Source organism: Sciurus vulgaris (genome assembly GCF_902686455.1).
Source record: "Sciurus vulgaris genome assembly, chromosome: 8".
In the NCBI taxonomy this organism is placed as follows: domain Eukaryota; kingdom Metazoa; phylum Chordata; class Mammalia; order Rodentia; family Sciuridae; genus Sciurus; species Sciurus vulgaris.
In genome coordinates, this window is record NC_136468.1 from 14,041,155 (window position 1) to 14,063,726 (window position 22,572).

A 22,572-nucleotide genomic window follows, 5' to 3' on the forward strand; every position below is an offset into this window, starting at 1 on the left:
ATACATTTTCAGAACTGAGGAGACTGTGTGGCAGTCAGTGCTGAGTGACTGGCTTTTGGAAAAAGCTGCTGGAGGGGGCTGAAGTTTGGAAGGGGAGAGGTGACTGCCTGCCAGCTCCACAGGGCCAACAGATGACCAGACATGCTCCAGACACAAAGCACAATGTCCATCTTTGGCATGTCTCCATTGGACATTTCCAATGACTAAGCCTAGTTCACCACTTATCAGTTATCAGGGAAAGTCCCTAGATATTTTTAATCTTCAGTTTCTTCATCTGTAAGTTGAGGGGTTAATTTCCCCTATTAGATTGGCAAAACTTAAAAAGACTGATTATCTAATTTGGTCCAAGTCATACTGAAACTTCATCCACAGGAATGGATACCTGGACAGCAATTTAGCATTATCTTTTCACATTTTTAGTGTCTATGTCCTTCCTCCCAGTAATTCTACTTCTTGGCACTAATTTTAGAGAAATAAATACACATACACAAAAAAGATGTGTCCAAAGATATTTATTACCAGATTATTTTCATTATAAAAATACTGGGGAGAGGGGAATGTGAATTAATAGGAAGCTGGATATAGCCTGTAATCACAGCAACTTGCAAGCACTCTACCGACTGAGCTATCTCCCCAGCCCCTCAGGCTGATTTTTCACACACACAAAATATGGATTTGGACTTGCCTTTCTGTAACAACATATAACCTTCAAAGTTATGCTCCTCAAGCAGAAAAAGAAAAGCTATATCCAGGAACAGAGAGTTTAGAAATCATGATGATAATTTCTGTATTTGTTTCTATATAAATGAACCCTGAGACTAAATTCAGAGATTAGAAGCAGTACACAAGACACTAACTCTCCATCTCAGAGGACATGAGCTGAAGTCTAGATATAAGTAGATAATAAAATAAGAACTCTCAAAAAGAAAGATCAAATTAAACATTCCCAGATTCTATAGAGTACAAGATATGAGCTCATATGCTATAAAAATTTTTTATTTTTATGAAAAGAACACTGAACATGTAAGCATATAAGCCGAGTAACTGTTAGCTTTCCATTACTGTGAGAAAATACTTCAGATAAACATTTGAAAAAAGAAAGACTTTGGTTCATTGTTTCAGAGATTTCAGTTCATAGTCCCTTGGCCTGGTGGCTTTGGGGTCTATGGTGAGGCAGAACATCATGGCCTAGAACATGTGACAGAATAAAGTTGCTCACCTCAGGGTAGCCAGAAAGCAGAGAAAGAGAGAGTATGTGTATGCATTTGAGAAGGGCTGGGGACAATATATAACCTTCAAACATATACTCCCAAGGATATACTTACTTCAACTGGGCCCTATTCCCAAGGTTTCTACTGCTTCCTAATAATGCCTAATAATGTTTGTTTAAGGGTCAAAGCCTTAAAAAACGAACTTTTGGGGGACATTCCAGATCCCAACTATAACAACCTCAAAATTAAAAACAGATTTTATTATTAAAGGGAGAAGTAGGGAAAGTTTGGAGGAAAGAAACAATCAGAAAACAAAACACACCATATTCAAGTATCAAGTTAAAAAAAAGGAGCCATTATTGTTCATTGTGGTATTTGAAGTGATCTGCCCTTGATAACCAATAATTACTACATATAGTATCTCTCTTCTACTGATTGTCAGAACTGGTACTGTGGTAGGGTCAGGAGAAGCCCTACAGTCTTGAGCTAGGTCAAAGGACTCACAGGCTCCATCCTGTCTCCCCTGCTACTCTACGGGGAGAAGGAGCCCTTAGAGCCAGGCTTCAGAAGACCAGATTCACATGGCAGCATCGCCATGAATGTCCATTTCAACTTGTTGTTCCCCAGAATGAGAACAAATGAGTGGCCCACAAGATAAGACATTGTGATTATTTCACCAATCATTTGAGCCACCTTAACTTCTGGTAGAAAATGACTGGATGTCAAAATTAAAAAGGAAAGAAAGTAAAGTAGGAAGAGAAACAGGAAGGAAAGGAGGATCCTGGTGGCCCTCCTGTGGGCCTCAGTACTTGGATCTCTGGGACTCGTACTACTTTGCTGCATCTGCCACGTGTGTCTCCGCAGAGACAGAATGAGCAGGACATAGGCAGTCAGGGACACAGTTAAGGGAGGAAAATGCCACAGAGTCCCAAGAACATGCATCAGGTGATATTCACTTCTCTTCTCTCTGAAGTGTTCGGTCACATTACCTGTGCTATCAATTCCATGGAGGACAGAGCTCATCTTAAATTCATGGATCAGAGACACGGTACTGCAACACGACAAGAGCAGTGCACCCAACAGCATCCATACAACCACCCTGGAAACCCTCCACTTGAGCCAGAGGAACGAAGGGTGGGAGAAACTGGCAATTTTCAGGCAGTAGAGGACACCAAGACAGGCGATGAGCCATGTGCTCAGGAGGTTTGTAAATGTCCAGAAAACATCAATGATTTGCATTACTGCTCCAGAATCATGTCCTCTGTAAGAGAATACCATCAAAACACCATCAATCAAGAAAATCCACGGCAGAATAATCTTGGAGAGGGCCAGGCTGGTGATGATGAAGTCAGATAAAGAGATTCTCTTGCTCTTGAACAAGCTTCTGCCATTGACCAAACCAACAAAACCATTCCCCAGGTTTCCAAGAATGAACAGGATGACAATCAGAACCAGAAACACCCCCTCAATGACTCCCATCATATCAGCAAGTAGGCAACCCTGATCTGTGTTCTTCTGTGGATATATGTAGTTTCCTTGCTGATTTGGACTTTTTCTGAGAATCTATCCTGTCTACCAGTTGCTTCACTGTACCTGTCTCTGGTCTCTGCCCAAGTTAGTCTGCCATACAGCACAGTTTAGTGAGTCCTCTCTGGCTCTGTCAGGATGGCCTGCCTCTTCACAGATGACATGTACTGTCACTTCCATCTATGATCCTAAACTCAGCAGCTCTTTGCTAAAATGCAAATACACTAGTGTCCAGTGTCACCCAGAAGGAAGACATCTGGGTCACAAAGAATATGGAGAACATGTACTTGATTTCAAAGGGAATAGAATTGGGAGCCTCCCAGCACAGAAAGAATCAGAGAAACCAACAGAATCACCCAGAAGCATGTAAAGTCTTGGTTCCTCAGGAGGAAGGCTTCAAAGACATACAAACCGAAGGGGAAACATCAGAATCCTACCACAAAGCACTATCCATCACCCTGGGGGAAGGGCATAAATTATGAACAACAAAAAAATAAAGTTATATGCTAGTCTATATCTTTCAATGCTGCTTTTGTCTCACAAAATTGATTTTATAACCCTCTAATAAGTTGTGATCAAGACTTTGAAAACAATGTCTGAAGAAAAGAGAAGAAAATCAATGCCATCAAGACACAAAGCAGAGAGTGCAGCCACATTATCCACTGACAGAGGGATAGACTTTTTATTGGTTCTTTTTAGTTATACATGACAGTAGAGTCCATTTTGATAAAATAATATATGCATGGAATATATCTTGTTTCTAATTAGGGCACCAGTCTTGTGGATGTACACATGGTGGGATTCACTGTGGTATATTCATATATGAACATAGGAAAGTTATGTCAGCTTCTTTCCCTGGTCTTTCCTATTCTTACTGCACTCCCTTTCCTTCATTCCCCTTTGTATAGTCCTCTGAACTTCTATCCACCACCTTAATGTGCGTTAGTTTCCTCGTATCAGAGAAAACATCTGCCCTTTGGCTTTTGGGGTTGACTTATTTCACTTAGCATGATAGCTTTCAGATCCATACAACTACTGTCAAACATTATAAAGTCATTCTTCTTTATGGCTGAGTAATACTCCATTGTACATATATAACATAATTTCTTTATCCATTCAACTGTTGATGGGCATCGTTTAGCTCCATAGCTTACCTAATACAAATTATACAGCTATAAACATTGACATGGCTGCATCATTGTATTATGCTGATTTTAAATCCTTTGGATAATAACCAAGGTGTGGGAAGAATGGGTCAAGTGGTGGTTCCTTTCCTACTTTTAGAGAAATCACTATACTGCTTTCCAGAGTGGGTACACTAATTTGCAGTCCTATCAACAATGTATGAATGTACCCTTTTCCTCAAATCCTCACCATTTATTGTTACTTGCATTCTTGATAATTGCCATTGTGGTTGGAGTTTTAAATCTCCTAAAAAAATACCTCAAAGAGTGGCTGATAATAAAGCTCAGTGAGATATAGCTTCATCTGGACAGATGCCAAGGAATCTCTCAACTGAGCCAGGTGGACCTCAGCAACCTTGACACCATGCTGCATATTATACACCTCAACAGCACTGGAGAGCACTCAGGCATAAACAGTTCACAGCATCACACTCTACTTTCTCAGGCCAATAGGAGAACCTGACCCATGTGCTTCCTGACCTCTCTGCAGTAGAATTAGAATAAGGTCAGATTCCCTCATCTCTCCAAGTCCAGTAACAAGACCTTTCTCCAGTCACAGGGATTATCCTATGAACTACCCTTGTCCCTGTTCAGTTTTCTCAGAGTCTAGGTTCCACAGATTGAGATTTTTTTTTATCTTACAATACCTTTCACATTTCCTTATGAGAACAAATACAATAATAACATTCCTCTAGCTATATATTTGAATCTTTCAATGAGGACAAAGTTCAGAATACACGGCATATCCAAATGCATTTCACATAACATTTCATGTCTGATCATACTTTTTACTAACTTCAGTTTTGCCCCTTCCATCTCAAAACCATCACATCCAAAACAACTTCTCAATTGATTCTCACTTAAAAAGAGTCAACTCTTTCATCCCCATTCTTCCCCATTTCCGCAAATGCCAACATCATTCAGTTCCTCAAGTCAGTCACCACCTAAGAATAACTTGACTTTTCCCTTTCCCCACATCCTGCATCCCACCAATGACTTACACATTTTAATTATAAAACACGTCTTGGATATCCCATTTCTGCCTCCACCCTAGTCCAAGATGCCATCATCTCTCATCTGTACTACTTGATGCCCCACTACATTTTTCCATTTTTTGTCTTCCCCCATAATAGAATCTCCATTTAGCTACAGCAGTGATCTTCTTAAAATGTAAATCTGATTGATCATTTTGTTCTGCTACTCACAATACTTGAATTGCTTCCCACTGACACTATAATAAAATATATACTCCTTACATTGTATTAATCACTAAAATAAATCTCCTCTGGGTATCCTTGCATGCACTGAGGTTCAAGACAAAGTTTACAGTATCACATGGTTTGTGTTGAAAAACAGGCTGCATTAAAGGAAAACCTGCATCAGCAACAGAAGTAAAACATGGTTCCTCCTCATCCCCTTATTACACACAGGGGCCAGGGTGCTGTATGGTCAGCAGGAAGCTTTCGTGGGCTGATGGAGGTGCCCATCTTCCCTGTGTTCTTTCTTGAAGGAAAAGTGTGAAAGGAACCCCATCAGTGGAAAATAATTTGCTTAATATCAGAAAATACAGTCGTGGGCAAGAAAAAAGGGAATTCGTGCACTATTGAAATAGAAGGAATAAAGATGATCATGATTTACTAACATAACAGATTACCTGGGCTAGGAAATAATAAACATACATAGTATGTATGTTTATTACATACATAGTGCTATTCAAAATAAACACCTGTAATTCCACCATATGCTTCTTTCCTCTCCTGTCCCTACTTACTTCCCCAAAGTTCCCAAGATAACTCATCTTGAATTTTATCATTCCCTTACTTTTTGAAGTTTCATCACATGTACCTAACCATAAGTAGTTTACTTGAAACCAATCTTTATAAAAATGACATATTACATAAACATCTGCAATATTCTCATATTCTCACTTGATATTCCTAAAAGCTATTCCTATTAATATGCTAGGTATAATTATTTTATGCAGCTGCATAATACTCCACTACATGAGCTATCCACTGTCTTGATGAAACTATGGGCTGTTTTCAGTTTTTACTACTATGTACATTGCTGCTTTGAGCACCCTTGGACATGGTTCATGGGCTGTATGCAGCAAGCATTTCCTACAGGGTGTACCTGAAAGCCAGAATAACTAGGTGAAATTTCAACAATGACAAGCCATTTTCCCAAATGGGAATGCTAGTTCACACTGCCCGCTCCTGTGCATGTTTCCACTGATCTACAACATCCTGCTTCACACTTTAGCAAATGCTGAAATTTGCCAATCTGGAGGGCTTAAAATTAAATCTCATTGCAGTTTGTTTTCTATTTCCTTGATTGTTGAGGTGAATCTCTTTTTCATATATTAATGAGTCATTTGTATTTCCTTCTCTGTGAAATGCCTTTGCCCATTTTTCCACTCAGATTTTTCTCATTACTTTGTAGGCATTTATATATTTGATAATAATATTTCAGTTAAATGATTGCCAGTATCTTCTCAGTTTGTGGCTTGCCTTTTTGTTTAATGGTGACTTATGATAAATAAAGGCTACTTTTAACAGTCAAATTTATCATTTTTTTTTCATAAAAGAAACCCTTCCTACAATGTGAATAAACAGACAAATGAGAAATTATACTCCATTTATGAATGATTTATCAAAATGTATAAATGCATTCTACTGTCATATACAACTAATTAGAACAAATTTAAATTTTTAAAAATAAATAATATTAAAATTTTTTTAATTAAAAAACTTTCATATGCCCAAATTATACAGACATTGTCCTTTATTTTCTTTTTCAACTTTTAAAAGTTTTGTCAACAAGTCTTTAAAGAGCCACAGATGTAGTTTTGTGGTGTAGAGATTTTAAGTCATTTTTTTGTATGAATGACAAATGTCCTCACATCATTTACTAAATAATCAATGCTTTAACCAATGACCTATAATCCCACTTCTATCAGATATTGTGTCTATATAAGCATGGTCTGTTTCTGGACTATTCTACACTACTGGGCTATTTGTTCATTCTTGTATCAATAGTATACTTTACCATATTAGGTTTAAAAAAAAAAAAAAAAAAGCCTTGCCAACTGGCAGAACAAGTCCCCCACTTGTCATTCTTCTTCAGGAGTATGTTGCTTGCTCCTCAGTCCTTGCTCATCAATACGTCTTCAAGTTGTAAGGACAACTGATCAGTCAGATGCATAGATATCAATTATTGGACACAAGAAGTATGAAAGCACAAGGTACATGACACCTCTAAATGAAACACAGTAACTGTCAACAGAGTCCAAAGAAAGGGAAATTGACAAAATGTAGAAAAAGGATTCAAAAGAATGATTCTAAGGAAATTCAGTGAGATAAGATATATAATACAGAGAGATAATTCAAAAACATGATAGCTAAAGATAATTAACAAAACAATTCATGATATGAATGAAAAGTTCAGCAAAGATATAGAGATGATAAAAAGAACCTAACTGAAAAGTCTGAATCACACACTAGATCAAGTGGAAGAATGTTGGGCAGGGGTGGCAGACTCGGCAATAGACTTCTTGCCTAGCCTGTTGGAGGCCCTGGGTTCAATCCCCTATACTGCAAAAAAGGAAAAGAGAGAATTTCTGAATTTGAAGAGGAATCTTCTAACTCAGACAAAAAAGAAAGAAAAGAAAGAAAGAAAGAAAGAAAAAAAGAAGGAAGAGAAAAGAAAAGAAAGAAAAGAAAAAGAAATTAAAGGAAATGAAAAGGTCTCTGAGAATTATGGGACACAATTGGGAACAAATGTTCATATTACAGTAGTTTCATAAAGCAAAGATAAAAATGACTATATAACAACTAAAGCAGCAAATTAGGAAACCTAGAAAAAATGGGTTAATTTCTGGACACATAACCAAAATCAAACCATGAAAACACAGGATACCTGAAAATTCCAGTAACAAGTAATAAAACTGGATCAGAAAAAAGTTTCCCAACAAAAATAAAAAGAAATGTCCAGGACTCACTTTACTATTGAATTCTATCCATTTGTTGTTGTTTTTGTTCTTGTTGTTGTTGTTTTGTTTTGTTTTGTTTTGTTTTGTTTTGTATTTTTGGTACTGGGGATTTAACACAGGAATACTTTACCATTGAGCTACATCCTCAGGCTTTTTTATTTTGAGACAGGGTCTTACTAAATTGCTTAGGGCCTCACTAAGTTGCTAAAGTTGGTCTTGAACTTGTCATCCTTCTGAGTCACAGGAATTACAGGTGTGCACCACTACTTTGGGCTCTGACTCTATCAAATTTTTAAAGAAGAACTCATATCAATTATTCTCAAAATGTATCAAAAAGTTGAAAGGGGGGGACTCTTCCAAACTCATTCTATAATGGCAGTTTTACCTAAACACCAAAATCAGACAAGATCACAATAAAAGAAAAATATACAATGGCTCAGGAGGCAGTGGCAGGATCACAAGTTCAAAGCCAGCTTTAGCAATTCAGCAAGTTCCTAAGCAACTTAGCAAGATGCTGTCTCAAAATAAAACATAAAAATGGCTGGGGATGTTGCTCAGTGGTTATGTCCCTGGGTTCAATCCCTGGTACCAAAAAAACAGTTTAAAAAAGAAAGAGAGAGAAAGAAAAGGGGGGGGGGGAGGGAGAAGGGAAGGGAAATATAGGTCAATATGACATGATGAATGTAGATGCAAACATTCCCAACAAAATACTAGCAACTCAAATCCAGCAGCACATCAAAAAGATCATGAGCTATGATCAAATGACACTTCAGTAATGCAAGAATGGTTCAAAATACAGAAACTAATATACATAATACATCACATCAATAAAATTAAAGACAAAAAACATATGATCATCTCAACTGACAAAGAAAAAGTATTCAATAAGTTTCAACACTCCTTCATGATAAAAGAAACTATCATGTAGTTCAACATGATAAAAGCAAAATATATCAAAAACACAGTCAACATTATACAGAATGGGGAAAATCTGAGAGGGTTTCCACTAAGATCTAGAACAAGACAAGGACGTCCAAGAGGCAACTAGGAAAGAGAAAGAAACAAAAGGAAAGGGAGAAATCAAATTATCCCTGTTTGCAGACCTCATGATACTAAATGTAGAAAAACCTGAAGACTCCACCAGAACAGATAAACAAATTCAGTAAAGATGTAGGATATAAAATCAACATATAAAATAAGTAGTATTTTTATACACCAACAATAAACTCACTGAGAAAGAAATCATGAAAGTAAGCCCATTCACAGTAACTAAAAGAAAAATACCTAGTGATAATTTTAACCAAGAAAGTAAATGATCTCTACAATGAAAACTACAAAACACTGATGAGAGATATGGGAGAATACTAAACCAAATGGAAAAAACTTCCGTGTTCACAGATGAAATAAACAGATACACAAACAAATGGAAAGACTTCCCATGTTCATGAACTGAAAGAACTAACATTGTTAAAATGTCAGTACTACCCAAAATGATCAACAGATTAAATGTCTTTGCTGTCAAAAAATTTAAAAAGAACTGATATCGTTAACATGTCTGTATTATCCAAAGCAATTTACAGATTCACTATAACCACCACCAAAAACCAGTGTGACCAGTGGGTGCAGGGTGTGCCCCCATAGACCTACCTATGAGCGAGTCTGAGAAAGGAGAATCACTTGAGCCCAAGAGTTCAAGGTCAGTCTGGGCAACAGAGCAAGAGCAAAATCTCATCTCTCTAAAAACAAAAAACAAACAAAAGGAAACATGACATTCTTCATAGAAATAGAATAAAAATCCTTAAATGTCATACAGTCACAAAAGATCCCAAATAAAGCAATCTTAAGCAAAAGAACCTGATCTTAAAACCTACTACAGGAAATATAGCAACCAAGATAGCTGGTACTAGCATAAATACCAACATAGACTAATGGAACAGAATAAAGATTCCAAAACTGAATACACATATCCAAAGTCAACTGATTCTCCACAAAGTCATCAATGATATACACTGGAGAAAGGATAGCCTTTTCAGTAAAGGTGCTGGGAAGACTGGATATCTATATGCGGAAGAGTAAATTTTGACCCATAATTCTCACCATATAAAAAACTCAAAATGAATCAAAGACTTAAGTTTAGCACCTGAAACTATGAAAAATACTAGAAGAAAACACAGGAGAACTACTTCAATACATTGGTATAGACAATGACTTTTTGAATAAGACGCCAAAAACATAGGCTACAAAAGTAAAAATAAACAAATAGGATTATACCAAATTAAGAAGCAGCTGCACAGTCAAGGAAACAATCAATGGAGTTGAAAAACAAACTACAGGCAGGGAGAAAATATTTGCAAACTATTCATTTGATAAAAGATTAGTATCCAGAATATATAAGGAACTCAAAAACCTCAACAAAACAACAAAAACCAACAAACCCAATTTTAAAATGAGCAAATGATCTGAACAGATATTACTCAAAAGAAGAAATACTAATGGCCAACAATTATGTGAAATAATATCCTACATCAATGGACATCAGGAAAATGCAAATCCAAACCACAATGAGATATCTCACCCTAGTCAGAATAGCTTTTTTTTATATTAAAAAAAAAAAAAAGCAAAAAATCAACTACAGCTGGTGAGGATATTGAGAAAGCCCTTGTAAACGGTTAGTGAGAAAATAAATTAGTACAGTCATGGTGGAGAACAATTTGTAAGTTCCTCAGAAAACTAAAAGTAGATCTAAATAATCCAGTTATCACCCTTCTAGGTATTTGTCCAAGGGAAATGAAAGCAGCTTATCAAGAGATGCCTGAACTCTCATCTTTATTTCAGCATGATTCATAGTAGCCAAGATATAGAATCAATGGCGGTATCTATCAATGAATGAATAAAGAAAATGGAATATTATTCAGAAATGAAAAAACAACGAAATCCTCTCAGTCACAGTATAAGCGTGGAATTGGAGGATGTTATGTCAAGTAAAATGAGCCAGACACAGAAAGAAAAATACCACAAGTTCTCCTTCATATTTGGAAGCTGAGAAAGTGATCTCAAAGTAGAAGAGTTTAGAATGATAATTTTGCAAACTAGGTACAGTGGTGGGGAAAAAGGAGAGAGGTTGGATAACAGTATCAAAACACAATTTAGGAGGAATAAGGTCTAGTGTTCTAAAGCACAGCAGGGTGACTAGAGTTCCCAGTAACCTATAATATATTTTATGAAGGCCGAGAAGAGGAGAGCTTGAAGACACCAAACAAAGAAATGGCAATTTTATCACCACACACTCCATACACGTATTGCAATATCACACCATGCCCTAAATATGTACAAGTATTATGCTTTCATTAAAAAACAAAAATTTTAAAAAGGGGAATCAGCATGCTAGAACAAAAACACTGCAAATGGCAATCAGGTTCCTGCACTGAACTGCAATACATAAAAACAACACAGATTCATATGGAGTGGAGGATGCTGTTTTTTTCTGTCAACAGTTTTTAAGGCTTTAAGTCAACCCAGAGTAAGAAATGAAAATGACCTTGAAAGATGCCAGAAGAAACCAAAACTCCAGCCTCCAGGCATGGGGATGGGCCGGGATCACGATCTACATGCAGTAGAAGGCACTAAGGGGAGTGGCAAACAGGCTGCCTGGATACCAGGAGCCGGAAGCCACTGAGACAGTGAAGCCAACCACTGCTCTGGATGAGCAGAAATAGGCACACAGGAACAGGTCACCTCAAGCAGTCTGAGTAGGAACATATGTGGCTGCACCAATCTGCAACTCCACCAGCAATGTAAAATTGTGCCTTTTTCCCCACATCCATGCCAACATCTATTATTGTTTGCGTTCTTGATAATAGCCATTCTAATTGGAGTAAGATGAAATCTTAGAGTTGTTTTAATTTGCATTTCTCTAATTTCTAGAGATGTTGAACACTTTTTCGTATATTTATTAATTGCCTGTGTGTCTTATTCTGTAAAGTGTCTGTCCAATTCCATGGCCCATTTATTGATTGGGTTCTTTGTATTTTTGGTGTAAAGTTTTGTAAGTTCTTATAAATTTTGGAGATAATTAAACCTCTATCTCTCACCCTGCACAAAACTCAACTCAAAATGGATCAAAGACATAGAAATTAGACCAGAGACCCTGCACCTAATAGAAGACAAAGTAGGCCCAAATCTTCATCATGTCGGCTTAGGATCAGACTTCCTCAACAAGACTCCCAAAGCACAAGAAGTCAAAGCAAGAATCAATGAACGGGATGGACTCAAACTAAAAAGCTTTCTCGGCAAAGGATATAATCAAGAATGTGAAGAGAGCCTACAGAGTGGGAGGAAATCTTTTCCACAGCTTGATTCTTTTCTGAGAACCTGAACAGTGGGGCCTGGTGTTATAAGAAGGGAAAGTACATTCACCAATTGTTTGACAAATACTTATTAAATGACTACCATGAGTCAGGACCCTTACATATCTTGGCCATTCTTCAGGCATTTTGTATTCCTATACTCACACAGTCTTTTTGAATGCTTCTCCGGATTGTGCCTATCTTGCCTCTAGGTGACACAGAGGCAACTCCCAGAGCAGCTGTTCACCTGAGCAAACTGATTCTCTAAATGAGCTATATTAGTACAGATATTCAGAAATTGAATGGATCAAGCACAAATAATAGGAACAAAAATTACAAATGTACACAAAATCAGTCTTTCCATGTTCCTCCCCACTGCTTTAGAAATAGGAAGGGTTCTTGCTCACTGCTCAGCATTCCTTCCTTGGTACCAGAATTCATTCTTTTTAGTGGTAGGAGGAATCACCAACTACACCGTCCAGGGTTCTGAGTGCAGCCAGAATCACAGCATTTGAGGAAGAAGAACATGATGAGCAGCTGCAGCATTACTCAGAGGCAGAGAAAGTGAACAGAGCAAAAGCACATTATCTTTGCAGATGAGAGAATGGGAGCTATTTTCATCTGCTTTTATAAATTTGAAATTCTGGGATGAGGGAGGGAATGAGTATAGCAAAGTTTGGGGAGCCATCGAGAAAGTGAAGCTTAACTTCCTTCAGTTTAAGTACCCACCTAGCCATAATCCACAGAATAATCAAGCAGTTCGGAAGCCATGTTTAGAACCACACACCTCAACCCAAAATAGATGTGGAGAGGAGAGTGTACAGACTGTGCCCTTTCTCCTGCTGTTGTCTGTTCCCTTCTCAACTCCCCTTCCTTGCCCTTCCCACCCCTGTTAACTTACTTCATCTTCTTTTGGATTTCCCTGACAGGGAGATTTTCATGCATACATGGACTTTCCTTTCACACTTTTTTCCTCAACTGATAAAATGGCCATGGGCTATTCTCTTGGACGCAGCACGGTCAGGACATAGACCTCTAACTGTGCCTTTCCTTAGACCACAATATCCAAATCTCTAGGAAATTCTGTCAAACTACACATACCTCTTCTACTCCCATCAGAACAAATAGGAGATAGGGCATATGAAATTTGGGGGTAAAAAAAAAGGAAAAGAATAATTCCCAACGGACTCTACCATGCTCTCACCTCTTTGAGAACTAGTAGGCTAGACTAGTGGATCATATCCAGCTATAACCTGTGAAAAGGGACATTATTGAGAAATATTATTTAAGTGGTATTTCATCTGGTATTTGAAGTAATCTTAATAGCAACCTTCAATTCATGCTTTAAAAGACTAATGTCTCCTTCCTAGAAATCCCTTCCTTCCTTCCTTCTTTTTTCCTTCTTTCTTTCTTGAAAATTAAAAATGGTTCATCAATAGGAAAACCCAAAGCCATATGTGATTAAATGAAATTTAAGCAGCACAGAGAAACTTTGAAGAATTTTCATTTTGTTCCTACAGGAATAGTTTCTACTTTGCCATCAGCTTGCATTGCTGTCTTACTTCCCAAGTAGCAGCTTTCAAAATAAATTTTTAAATTGTTTCTTCTTCAGTATTACTACTTTTCCATTTTAAAAATATCTCATATAAATGTCAAGGCCTGAAAGCCCAGAGTCTATGTGACCCCATGAAATTCACTTCCACTAAGGAAACAGTACCCAGGAGACCTGCATCCTGACCCCCCTGTGAGAACATCAGCAGTTCTGAGTGAGTCTCCAGATGGCAGACCAGCTGCTTCAGACTTCTTTTTGAAGATTTTCTCTTGTCCTAGAATATAAGTCTGTTTAATTTGGCATCCCACTCTCCTCTCTCTATGTGTCTTTCTATCCCCCTGGTGACATGGTGGGGAAATCACTGGAATTTAGGGAATCTAGGAAGGGCCAACCCCTTCCTAGTTCTACTCTTATGAACCATTTACATAGCTTCTTTGTGCCTCAGTTTCCTCAACTACATAATGAGCATAATAATATCTACTTTACCAAAAGGTTGTGATGAACTGATACAGTCACATGTGAAAATGCAGCTCAGACACATTGGGTCTATAGCAGTTAAAAGCTGATGGCATGACCCAGAGTTAGGGCTACCACAGTGGATATTTCAAGACTTCATGACACAATTCAGGCATTGACCTGGCACCCACCCTCTGCTTAGGGTATGATTCTGGATAACAGAGTTTAAACACCTTCTTCTCCTGCAATAGGCAGAGAATAGAGGGAGATATAGGATTTATGTGAAAGCCTATAAATTTTCACATCTCAAAAAAAAAATCAAATTAATTTGTTTAACTTCTAGTTAATAAGCACTTAATGGTAAGTATTTACAGAACATATTGGAACTACAAAAACTCTAAGCCTACACAGTTCTTCTGAAAACCGGACCCACAGAACACTTGAGGCAGTGCCCAAGCAGTCTTTCTTCACAGTCCTGCTACAAAGATGGCATATCCAACTCTGAAGGGTAAAAAGAAGACAGTGTAGGATAATCAAGATACAAGTCAGCAGAATTTGGTCAATACTGTACAAGAAAAAGAATCCAAACAAAACATAAGAAAGGCTGTTTACTTACCTGTCTTAGGAGAAACTGCATATTGACATTAGAACCTATCTATTCTTTAAAGATAATGGACAGAACTTTGGATGGATGGGTGGGTGGATGGATGGATGGATGGACAAACAGACTGTACATACTGTATGTATTTAAAAGTACTTTTACTGATTACAATGCATTAAATATTCAATACAGAAAACTCACAACATATAAAAAATATTACTCAATAATTTCTACCTAAAATAATTATTGTTTGAATGTTTATATATTTTCTGTTAGGCTTTTTTTTATAAATGCACTATTTTATCAAAATTGGTATCACACTCCATATATGTTTTTATTATATTTTACTTAGTGGATCATATAAAAATGTTCTTTGGCTATAAGAAGACAAATAATTATGTATTGTTTCATCACAAAGATATGTTATGGTAAAGTATAAATTATTTTACTGAAGTAACAGAGACTAAAAGCACAGTGCCTTAAAGCATGAAGATGTTTGTTTCTCATGAACAATCATCCCAAAATTCACCATGAACAGTCCAGAGCTGGTATGGCAACTCCATCATGTCAGGAACCGTGCAGCCAATTCCAAGATGGGTAATAACACCACTATCTCCAAGCATTAATCTCAATAGCATGGTCCAGGATGGGCAATATTACATTGGCATTTGAGTCCACAGACCAAAAAAAAAAAAAAAAAAAAAACAGTAAAAGAGGAAGAGAGAGTCATGCCTATTCTAGAGTCACACCTAGAAACTATTTAACATTACTTTGGCTCACTCTCTATTGGCATAGCTTGATCACATGGCAATATAACACCTACTTATAAGAAGCTATCAGATATCATTTAAAACTGTACATCTAAAAAACTGATTACTATGAAAGACAGGAAAAATAACAGGTATTGGGGGGCCCATTATGGGTTCTGCCACTCATTTAGAGTTCTTATGCCATATAGTACACTACACTCTCAGTAATCCTTTTGTCCCTCAATCTTAAGATTTCAATATGACAAATACCTACAGTTTTCCTGCTATAAAATATTGGTTTAGGTAATATTTACTGTATATTGCGCTCAAGAATCTGGTGGCCAGAATAGGAAAAGACAAGCAATTTGAGAAATTTGAAGATTGATTTATTTCGACGGGTGTAAATACTACATCAGCATTTTATAAATGAGACACAAGTTTATTTTTTAAAAAACTATATAATTAATTCTCAATGCCCATTACAAAAGCTGTCAATATCCTATCTTCAGATCCTTGTTCCTCTGAAGCCACAGTCTTATTGTTACAACCCCAGAAACAGTGCTATCCTACAGAAGAACTGTGCTCTGCACAAATGAACACACTACTGAAATAAATCTGCCCAGAGTCAGCACTCCCATATCAGTCCAATGGCTCCCCTTGGCTTTATACCAAATTCCATATTGCATGGTGAGGACAGTATTTTGTAAATTTGCATTCACATGGTGTCGATTTCAACATTTGGAACTTGCTTTTGACCAAGCAAGTTAGCTCTCTGTATTTGAGATCCTTGAAACCATTCTGAATTTGACCTCTTTAATACTAATCACTTCCCTCCACCTATCAACTCACCTTTTCCTCCTTTCTAGATACAGCCTAGAAATTCAGTGCTAGGTTTCGTGGTAGTAATAGTGATCACTGTCACCCAGCAAGTGTGAGGACTTTTCTCTGTCTAACCCCATTACATTCACTGAATTTTTGTTGTTGTTGTTCAAACTTACTGTGCCTTAAGCCTGTCTTCTGACTCTCAGTGACTACTCACATACTGCTGTACTCTCTCTTAAGACTCTTCAATTAAACAATAACAAAAAATTCATCATATGCACCAGAGTATGTTTCTTAATTTGGGGGAACTTCCCATCATACTTCAATAACCAGTGGGTGATTTTCATTATCCAAAAATGTAAAAAAACATGCAAAATACATGATAAGTAATACCTCAAACAAGTTCCTTAAGAATGTACCTTAAAATATTGGCAAAAACAAAATGCAAAATTAACTGATACACAAGCACTCAAAGACATAAGATGTCAGAATTACAAACACAAAAATAACTTCTTCAAACCAATAGAAAAACTGCTAGCAGAAAATCTTGCTCCCAGCCCATGGGTAACTCCAGCCAATGATTACAGCTGAAATTCCACTATTTGTTGAGACAAAGAATCTTCTTTGCTTTGGTTTTCAGTTTAGGATGTGTGAGAATAAGGAGAGCAGAATGTCCTGGAGGGTAAAGAGCAGAAATAACCATACAAATGGTTTTGACTCCCAAACCCATCTTCACATTCGATGGGAGATAACACAGCAGGGTAGAAATCGAGTATGGAATGTAGAGAATGAGGAAGTAGACCATTAGTTTCATAGCACCTACATGAGCTTGAGTCTGGGGGTTCCAAAAGTCAGTGGAGCTTTTCTTCATTTTCTGTATATGTCTCCTTAGGGAATGTATCAACAACGAAGCAGAAGTTACATTAAGGATAAACTGGAGCAATGAGCTCAAAACCAAAGAGGCCACCAAAGACAAGACGCCCTCATTCAAGTCAAATAAGGTGCCATTTCTCACAGTCACAAATTCAGGAAAATGTGATAGCTGTCTGAGCACAACATACATAAGAGTGGTGAAGGCAGAAATCAGCACACAGGCCAGCAGCAGTCTGGTGATCTTTGGGGAGAGATTCCGTTTCAGCAGGAGAAACACTGAGTGTTGGTAGTTAGTAATCTTCACACAGTACAAGCTGTTGAGCAAAGTCACAAACCAGAGACTGATAGTCTAAAAACCTCCAACATAATAGAAAAAGTGTGGAATAGGAAACTGACCTTTCAGCATCTGAAGAGATGATGTAGAAAATGCTCAGTAGAAACAATCCCAGCATAAAAAATCTGGTGATGCCCAAGCTAAACAGGATCTTATCAGAAGAGGAGATTTTATGTCTTTTGACCCAAGTTCTGTAAATGACCACTGCAATGAACAAATTCATAGTGATTCCTACAAAATTAAAAATAACTGAGGCAATCATAATCAAAAAATAGAACATCTGAAGCATCGTTACTCATTGAGGATTCAGCAATTATGGCACTGATGCTGAGGCAGGAGAAATACTGAAATGTGTACCCAGACAGGGAGATGTCTCCTTTTTTTATTTTTCCCCAGCTCAGCAAATGAGCCGTTTGTAGTTTAATAGCCAACTGCTTTTACTGAGATGCAAATTTTCTAAGGATTGCATTACTATTTCTTCATTCCTATACTTTTTTCTTTAGAAATATCCAATTAAAACAAGCCTAGGTAGATCTGTGAGTCCATTCCTCCAAGAGCAGGAAGGCCAGAGGGTGGAGTCAAAATAGACTCCAAGGTCTTCAAATACAAATCAGAGAGATCTAGTCCAGCATTGTTTCTGTCACTCTTTCACACCAGTTTTTCTTCATAGAAACCACAGATGAGGGTAGAAATCCTAATGCCTCACTGCTACTAACCCACCTTCCAACCACATATGCATGGCTTACCTCAATTCAACTTCTCTCTCCTCTGGAATCTGTGGCTGCTGTAGCTATTTTCTCCAGCTGCCATTTGAACCTTTCCAGTGCCACTCCTTTATCCCTTAACACTTACAGTGTTCTACTGTTGTCTAATAAATTAAGTTCAAGAACCCCTCTTTGAGACAGTCTTTCTTGCTCCCATCTTTCCATGATAATTATCTTGCATTCCCTCATCTGCTACATATACAAAATTTGTGCCACTATCAATTGCTGTATTCTATTTTTGTGTAAGAAAAAAAGTCAGGATTTTCATTTGTTTCCTTTATAAATCTGCATCTATACTTAGATCACATGTGGCTATCTCCCTTTATGCATTCAACTGACGATGAAAGTACTCTGTTGTGAGATACACAGTACTACTTCAGTTGTAGTTTTGTGATTCAAACAACCATTTTCCTGATTACTTTGTCAGTGCTTTGATATGAAAGGTAAAATGATGTTATGGCAAACCACAGATGAGTGCAAGAGTATGGCATCTCTTATCTACTCCAGTTTTTTATTGAAACTACAGTGCAATCTAGGATGTGGCCAAATACATGTTACCATATTTGCATCAAGGTGAAGTACAAAGTCTTATTGCCAAACACAAATAGGACTAGACAAGCAGAAGGAATCAAGATATGATGGAGAGGTCCTGGGGAGGCCCTTGAAGACAGATGACAGGAAGGCAATCCTAGAAGGAGTTCCCTGAGGTAGAGCCTAGGTGCTTGCAGAAGCTTTTTACACAAGATTAATGGGCACTAACAGAGGCCTGCCCAGATCAGTGAAAAGGAGGAAACTAGTGAGTGAAGCAAGGCCATGATTCAAGGGGAAATCACAGCACAAATTTCTACTTATTACCCAAAATACATGATTGCATTAAAATAACTGAAATATAAATGTAACATATTCAAGTGACACATTGAAACAGGACAAATAATAGAGATTAAGATATAAGAAAATGATGTTCCAAAAAATGGGAAACTCACTATTAGTTTTTAACAGACCCCATCCAGAATGTGATATACGAAATAGCTCTCTGTAGGAGGAAGTATTATAATGAGGATGTTATCAGGTTGGCTAGTGTGATCAGTGAGTGACAGCGTTCTGTCAGGAGTTATTTCTCAAAAGATCAGTATATGAAAAGTGCTATCAAAACTCTTTCACTGCTCAAGATTTTTACTTTTGATGAAACTTTATAGCTCTGTTTTCCTTATCAATCTGATAAGGGTAAGATCATCAACTACATTTTTAAGGCCTCCCCCTGAAAAAAAGTTTTGATTGGTAAATTGTACATTGGTTGGAAGAAATTACATGTGAACTATAAATATCTTATGGATACTATGTGCTTTGGGCTTCCCTGAGTGTGGTGACTCCTCCACAAGTCCGTTAACTGAATGCTGCAAGCCATGTCTGTGAAATTATTGCAAGAGAAATTGGCTCCTTTGGGACATGAAGTTTCCATTCAGGGAAGATCACACCCTAACCTTGATGTGGATCTCTCCTTCTTGCACCTGATTCTGCAGCCTGGACCAAGGACTTTGCAAAAGAGGAAGACCTGACATTGTTCTATTGGTAATAGGCTGATGACACATGAACCTGAGAAAGTTGAAGTCTGTTTACTAGAACCCAAGAAGAACCACTGGTGGGCACTACAGTAATGGATGCAATTCTTCTACTCTTCGGATCTGCAGGGAAAGCTGGGCAAACAGTCTAAACAAAAGGATGAGTTAGCTCATTTCATGAGTTCTGAACAAACTGGAATTACAGGTGCAAATTTTGTCAAAAGAATACTACATGGAGCCAGGCACTGTGGTGTGCGACTGTAATCACAGAGGCTCAGGAGGCTGAAGCAGAAGGATCATGAATTCAAAGTCAGCCTCAACAGCTTAGCAAGGCCCTAAGTCTTAGTGAGACCCTCTCTCAAGATAAAATATAAAAAGGAAGGGCTGGGGATGTGGCTCAGCGGTTCAGTGTCCCTGGCTTCAATCACAAAGACAAAAAAAAAAGAGACCTACATGGAGCTTAGGAGGAAGAAAGAAGGAATCTTCCATTTCATGGGGTTTTATTAAGTGCTAACAATATGCTTCCAGCAATGCACCGGGCAGCATCTTAAATGTTAGTTAATACTTAAAACAGTCCTAAGAGAAAAATATCCATACCTACCAATGAAGAAAATGAAGAGCTCAGAAGGTAAATATCTCCTTCATATCTCAGCCAATCAATGGCTAGGATGGAAGGTCTTTTCTGAGACTGAGTTCTTTCCACTTCACTAGACTGTCTCTCATTGGTTCTTGCATGCCAACACAGTCAGGCACTGTGTTAGGTGCTGGAGAATTAGGAGAGAATCAGCAACTGCACATCCTGACTTCAGATAACATATACAATAATGGGAGATGGATAGAATATTAGAGATCTGTGCTTAGGGTGGTACAACAAGGAACATCAAAGAATGCAATGACAGTGTTCAAGAGGCACATTTAATCCAGACTTAGGGGGACAGGAAACATATAAATTAAGTAGAAGGATGCAGAGTGATGTTATCCAAGCAAGAGCACAGGATGTTAGGGAAAAGGATGCCAGAGAAACCTATATACGAACTTAGAGATGACAAAAAGTGCAAAAGGTTAAGGAAATATGAGAGAGGTGCAAAGAGAGGAAGAGAAGTGGTGAGAGAGGAAAGTGGAAACATGTATCACCCAGGATCTGTGTTATAGCAGGTACAGATTTGGGGAATAATTAGTAGAGTAATGCAATCAGAGATATGCACAACATTCTGGGAAAAGATACAGAACATGTGTTTGACATCACCTGTGAGAGTCAGAGAAACTTTCCTGGAGGAATAAGGACTTGAAGAAGAGAAATAACACAGCTGATGAGTGAAAAAGGAAATTCTAAGCAAAGAGAGCAGCTCATACAAAACCATAGCAGCAAGAGAGTACAGCACATTTAGGAACTAGAAGTAGTTCAAGGTTGTTTTGGTGAACAAAGGAATGGGAAAATGAAACTAGAAAGGAAAATAGGGACAAATGACGAATGGCTTTATGTTACAGGCTAAGGAATTTGGACTTACCCAGAGCAATGGAGAGTCACAGTAGAACTCATAAGAGGAGCACTACAGTGGTATTTTCATTGTGTGAAGAACAAAATCCAAGTAATGTGGAAATGCTTTGCTGAAAGTGGTGGAGAGAGGAAACTAGTCAGAATCCTGTTGCAGTCACTCTGATGAGTTGAAATGACTGAAAGTGGAGATGAGGTGATATTTGAAAGAAATGCTGTTAAACAAAAAAATGGATCTGACTGATACCGAAGTTGTAGAGGAGGGAAAATCTGGGCTGGTTTTCAGAATATACACATAATCTTTCTCTCTCCCCTCCTATCTCTCTCTCTCTCTCTCTCTCTCTCTCTCTCTCTCTCTCTCTCTCCGTCTCTAACACACACACACACACACACACAAAGTCTTCTCCTGAATATCTATATGATCTGCACTAACAGTTTAAAAAAAGAGCTTATTTAAATAGGTGATAATATTAACTTGGGTCTTCCAATAGCAAAGAATAAAAGACTAGACATGCATGTTACTGAAGAGGGGAGGGAGTCAGAGGAGGTGAATAGAATATTCAGATAGTAATGAAAGTATGGCATCTTGAACAACAACAACAACAAAAGAGGGTGGAAGGAACAATTGGATAGAGGAAAGAGTCCTAAATTGCAGCAGTGTCAAGAAAAGTAACAGTGAATAGGCCAGAACTGGCTGTGGAGGAGTCTCCAGTTTCAGCAGAACAGACATGACTTGGTACTGCACAGTGCTGTATCCACACACTGGGAGAAACCTGCAGGAAGCGTGGCCTCACGGTGCCAAGTCTCAGCAGCCAGAGATATCAGCCAGTTATGATCTCCACAGCAGAGATCTGAGCAGTGTATTTTCATGGTTGCCAAAAGGGAGTAGAGATAAAGCTCACCTGTGAGGATCCTGAGGGAAAACTAGAAGATGTCATGAGCACTCTCATAAATTTCTGATGACTCATGTGTTAAAGTTCCAAAAATACACCAAAGAATAGGTGTGTTTGGGAGGCAACATGGGTATCGGGAATTAACTCTAGCATGTAATTGGACTTCAAATATAGATAAAATTAATATTCCATAATTTGATTCAGGGTATCTGGTC

The 22,572-nt window shown here is 37.8% G+C and overlaps 2 protein-coding genes across 2 annotated transcripts; both read right to left on the bottom strand.

The window, feature by feature from the left end:
• Positions 1-1,706: 1,706 nt before the first annotated feature.
• Positions 1,707-3,214, bottom strand: LOC306667817 (taste receptor type 2 member 3-like). Its single transcript, XM_079150614.1, has one exon. It carries the CDS (start codon positions 2,691-2,693, stop codon positions 1,743-1,745), a length of 951 nt encoding a protein of 316 aa, XP_079006740.1. The 5' UTR covers positions 2,694-3,214; the 3' UTR covers positions 1,707-1,742.
• Positions 3,215-17,037: 13,823 nt separating this feature from the next.
• Positions 17,038-18,023, bottom strand: TAS2R4 (taste 2 receptor member 4; the record flags this gene model as incomplete). Its single annotated transcript, XM_079151483.1, is given in 2 exon segments — positions 17,038-17,659; positions 17,661-18,023. Coding segments are annotated over 2 exon segments (897 nt in total). The 5' UTR covers positions 17,936-18,023.
• Between the last annotated feature and the right edge of the window lie 4,549 nt (positions 18,024-22,572).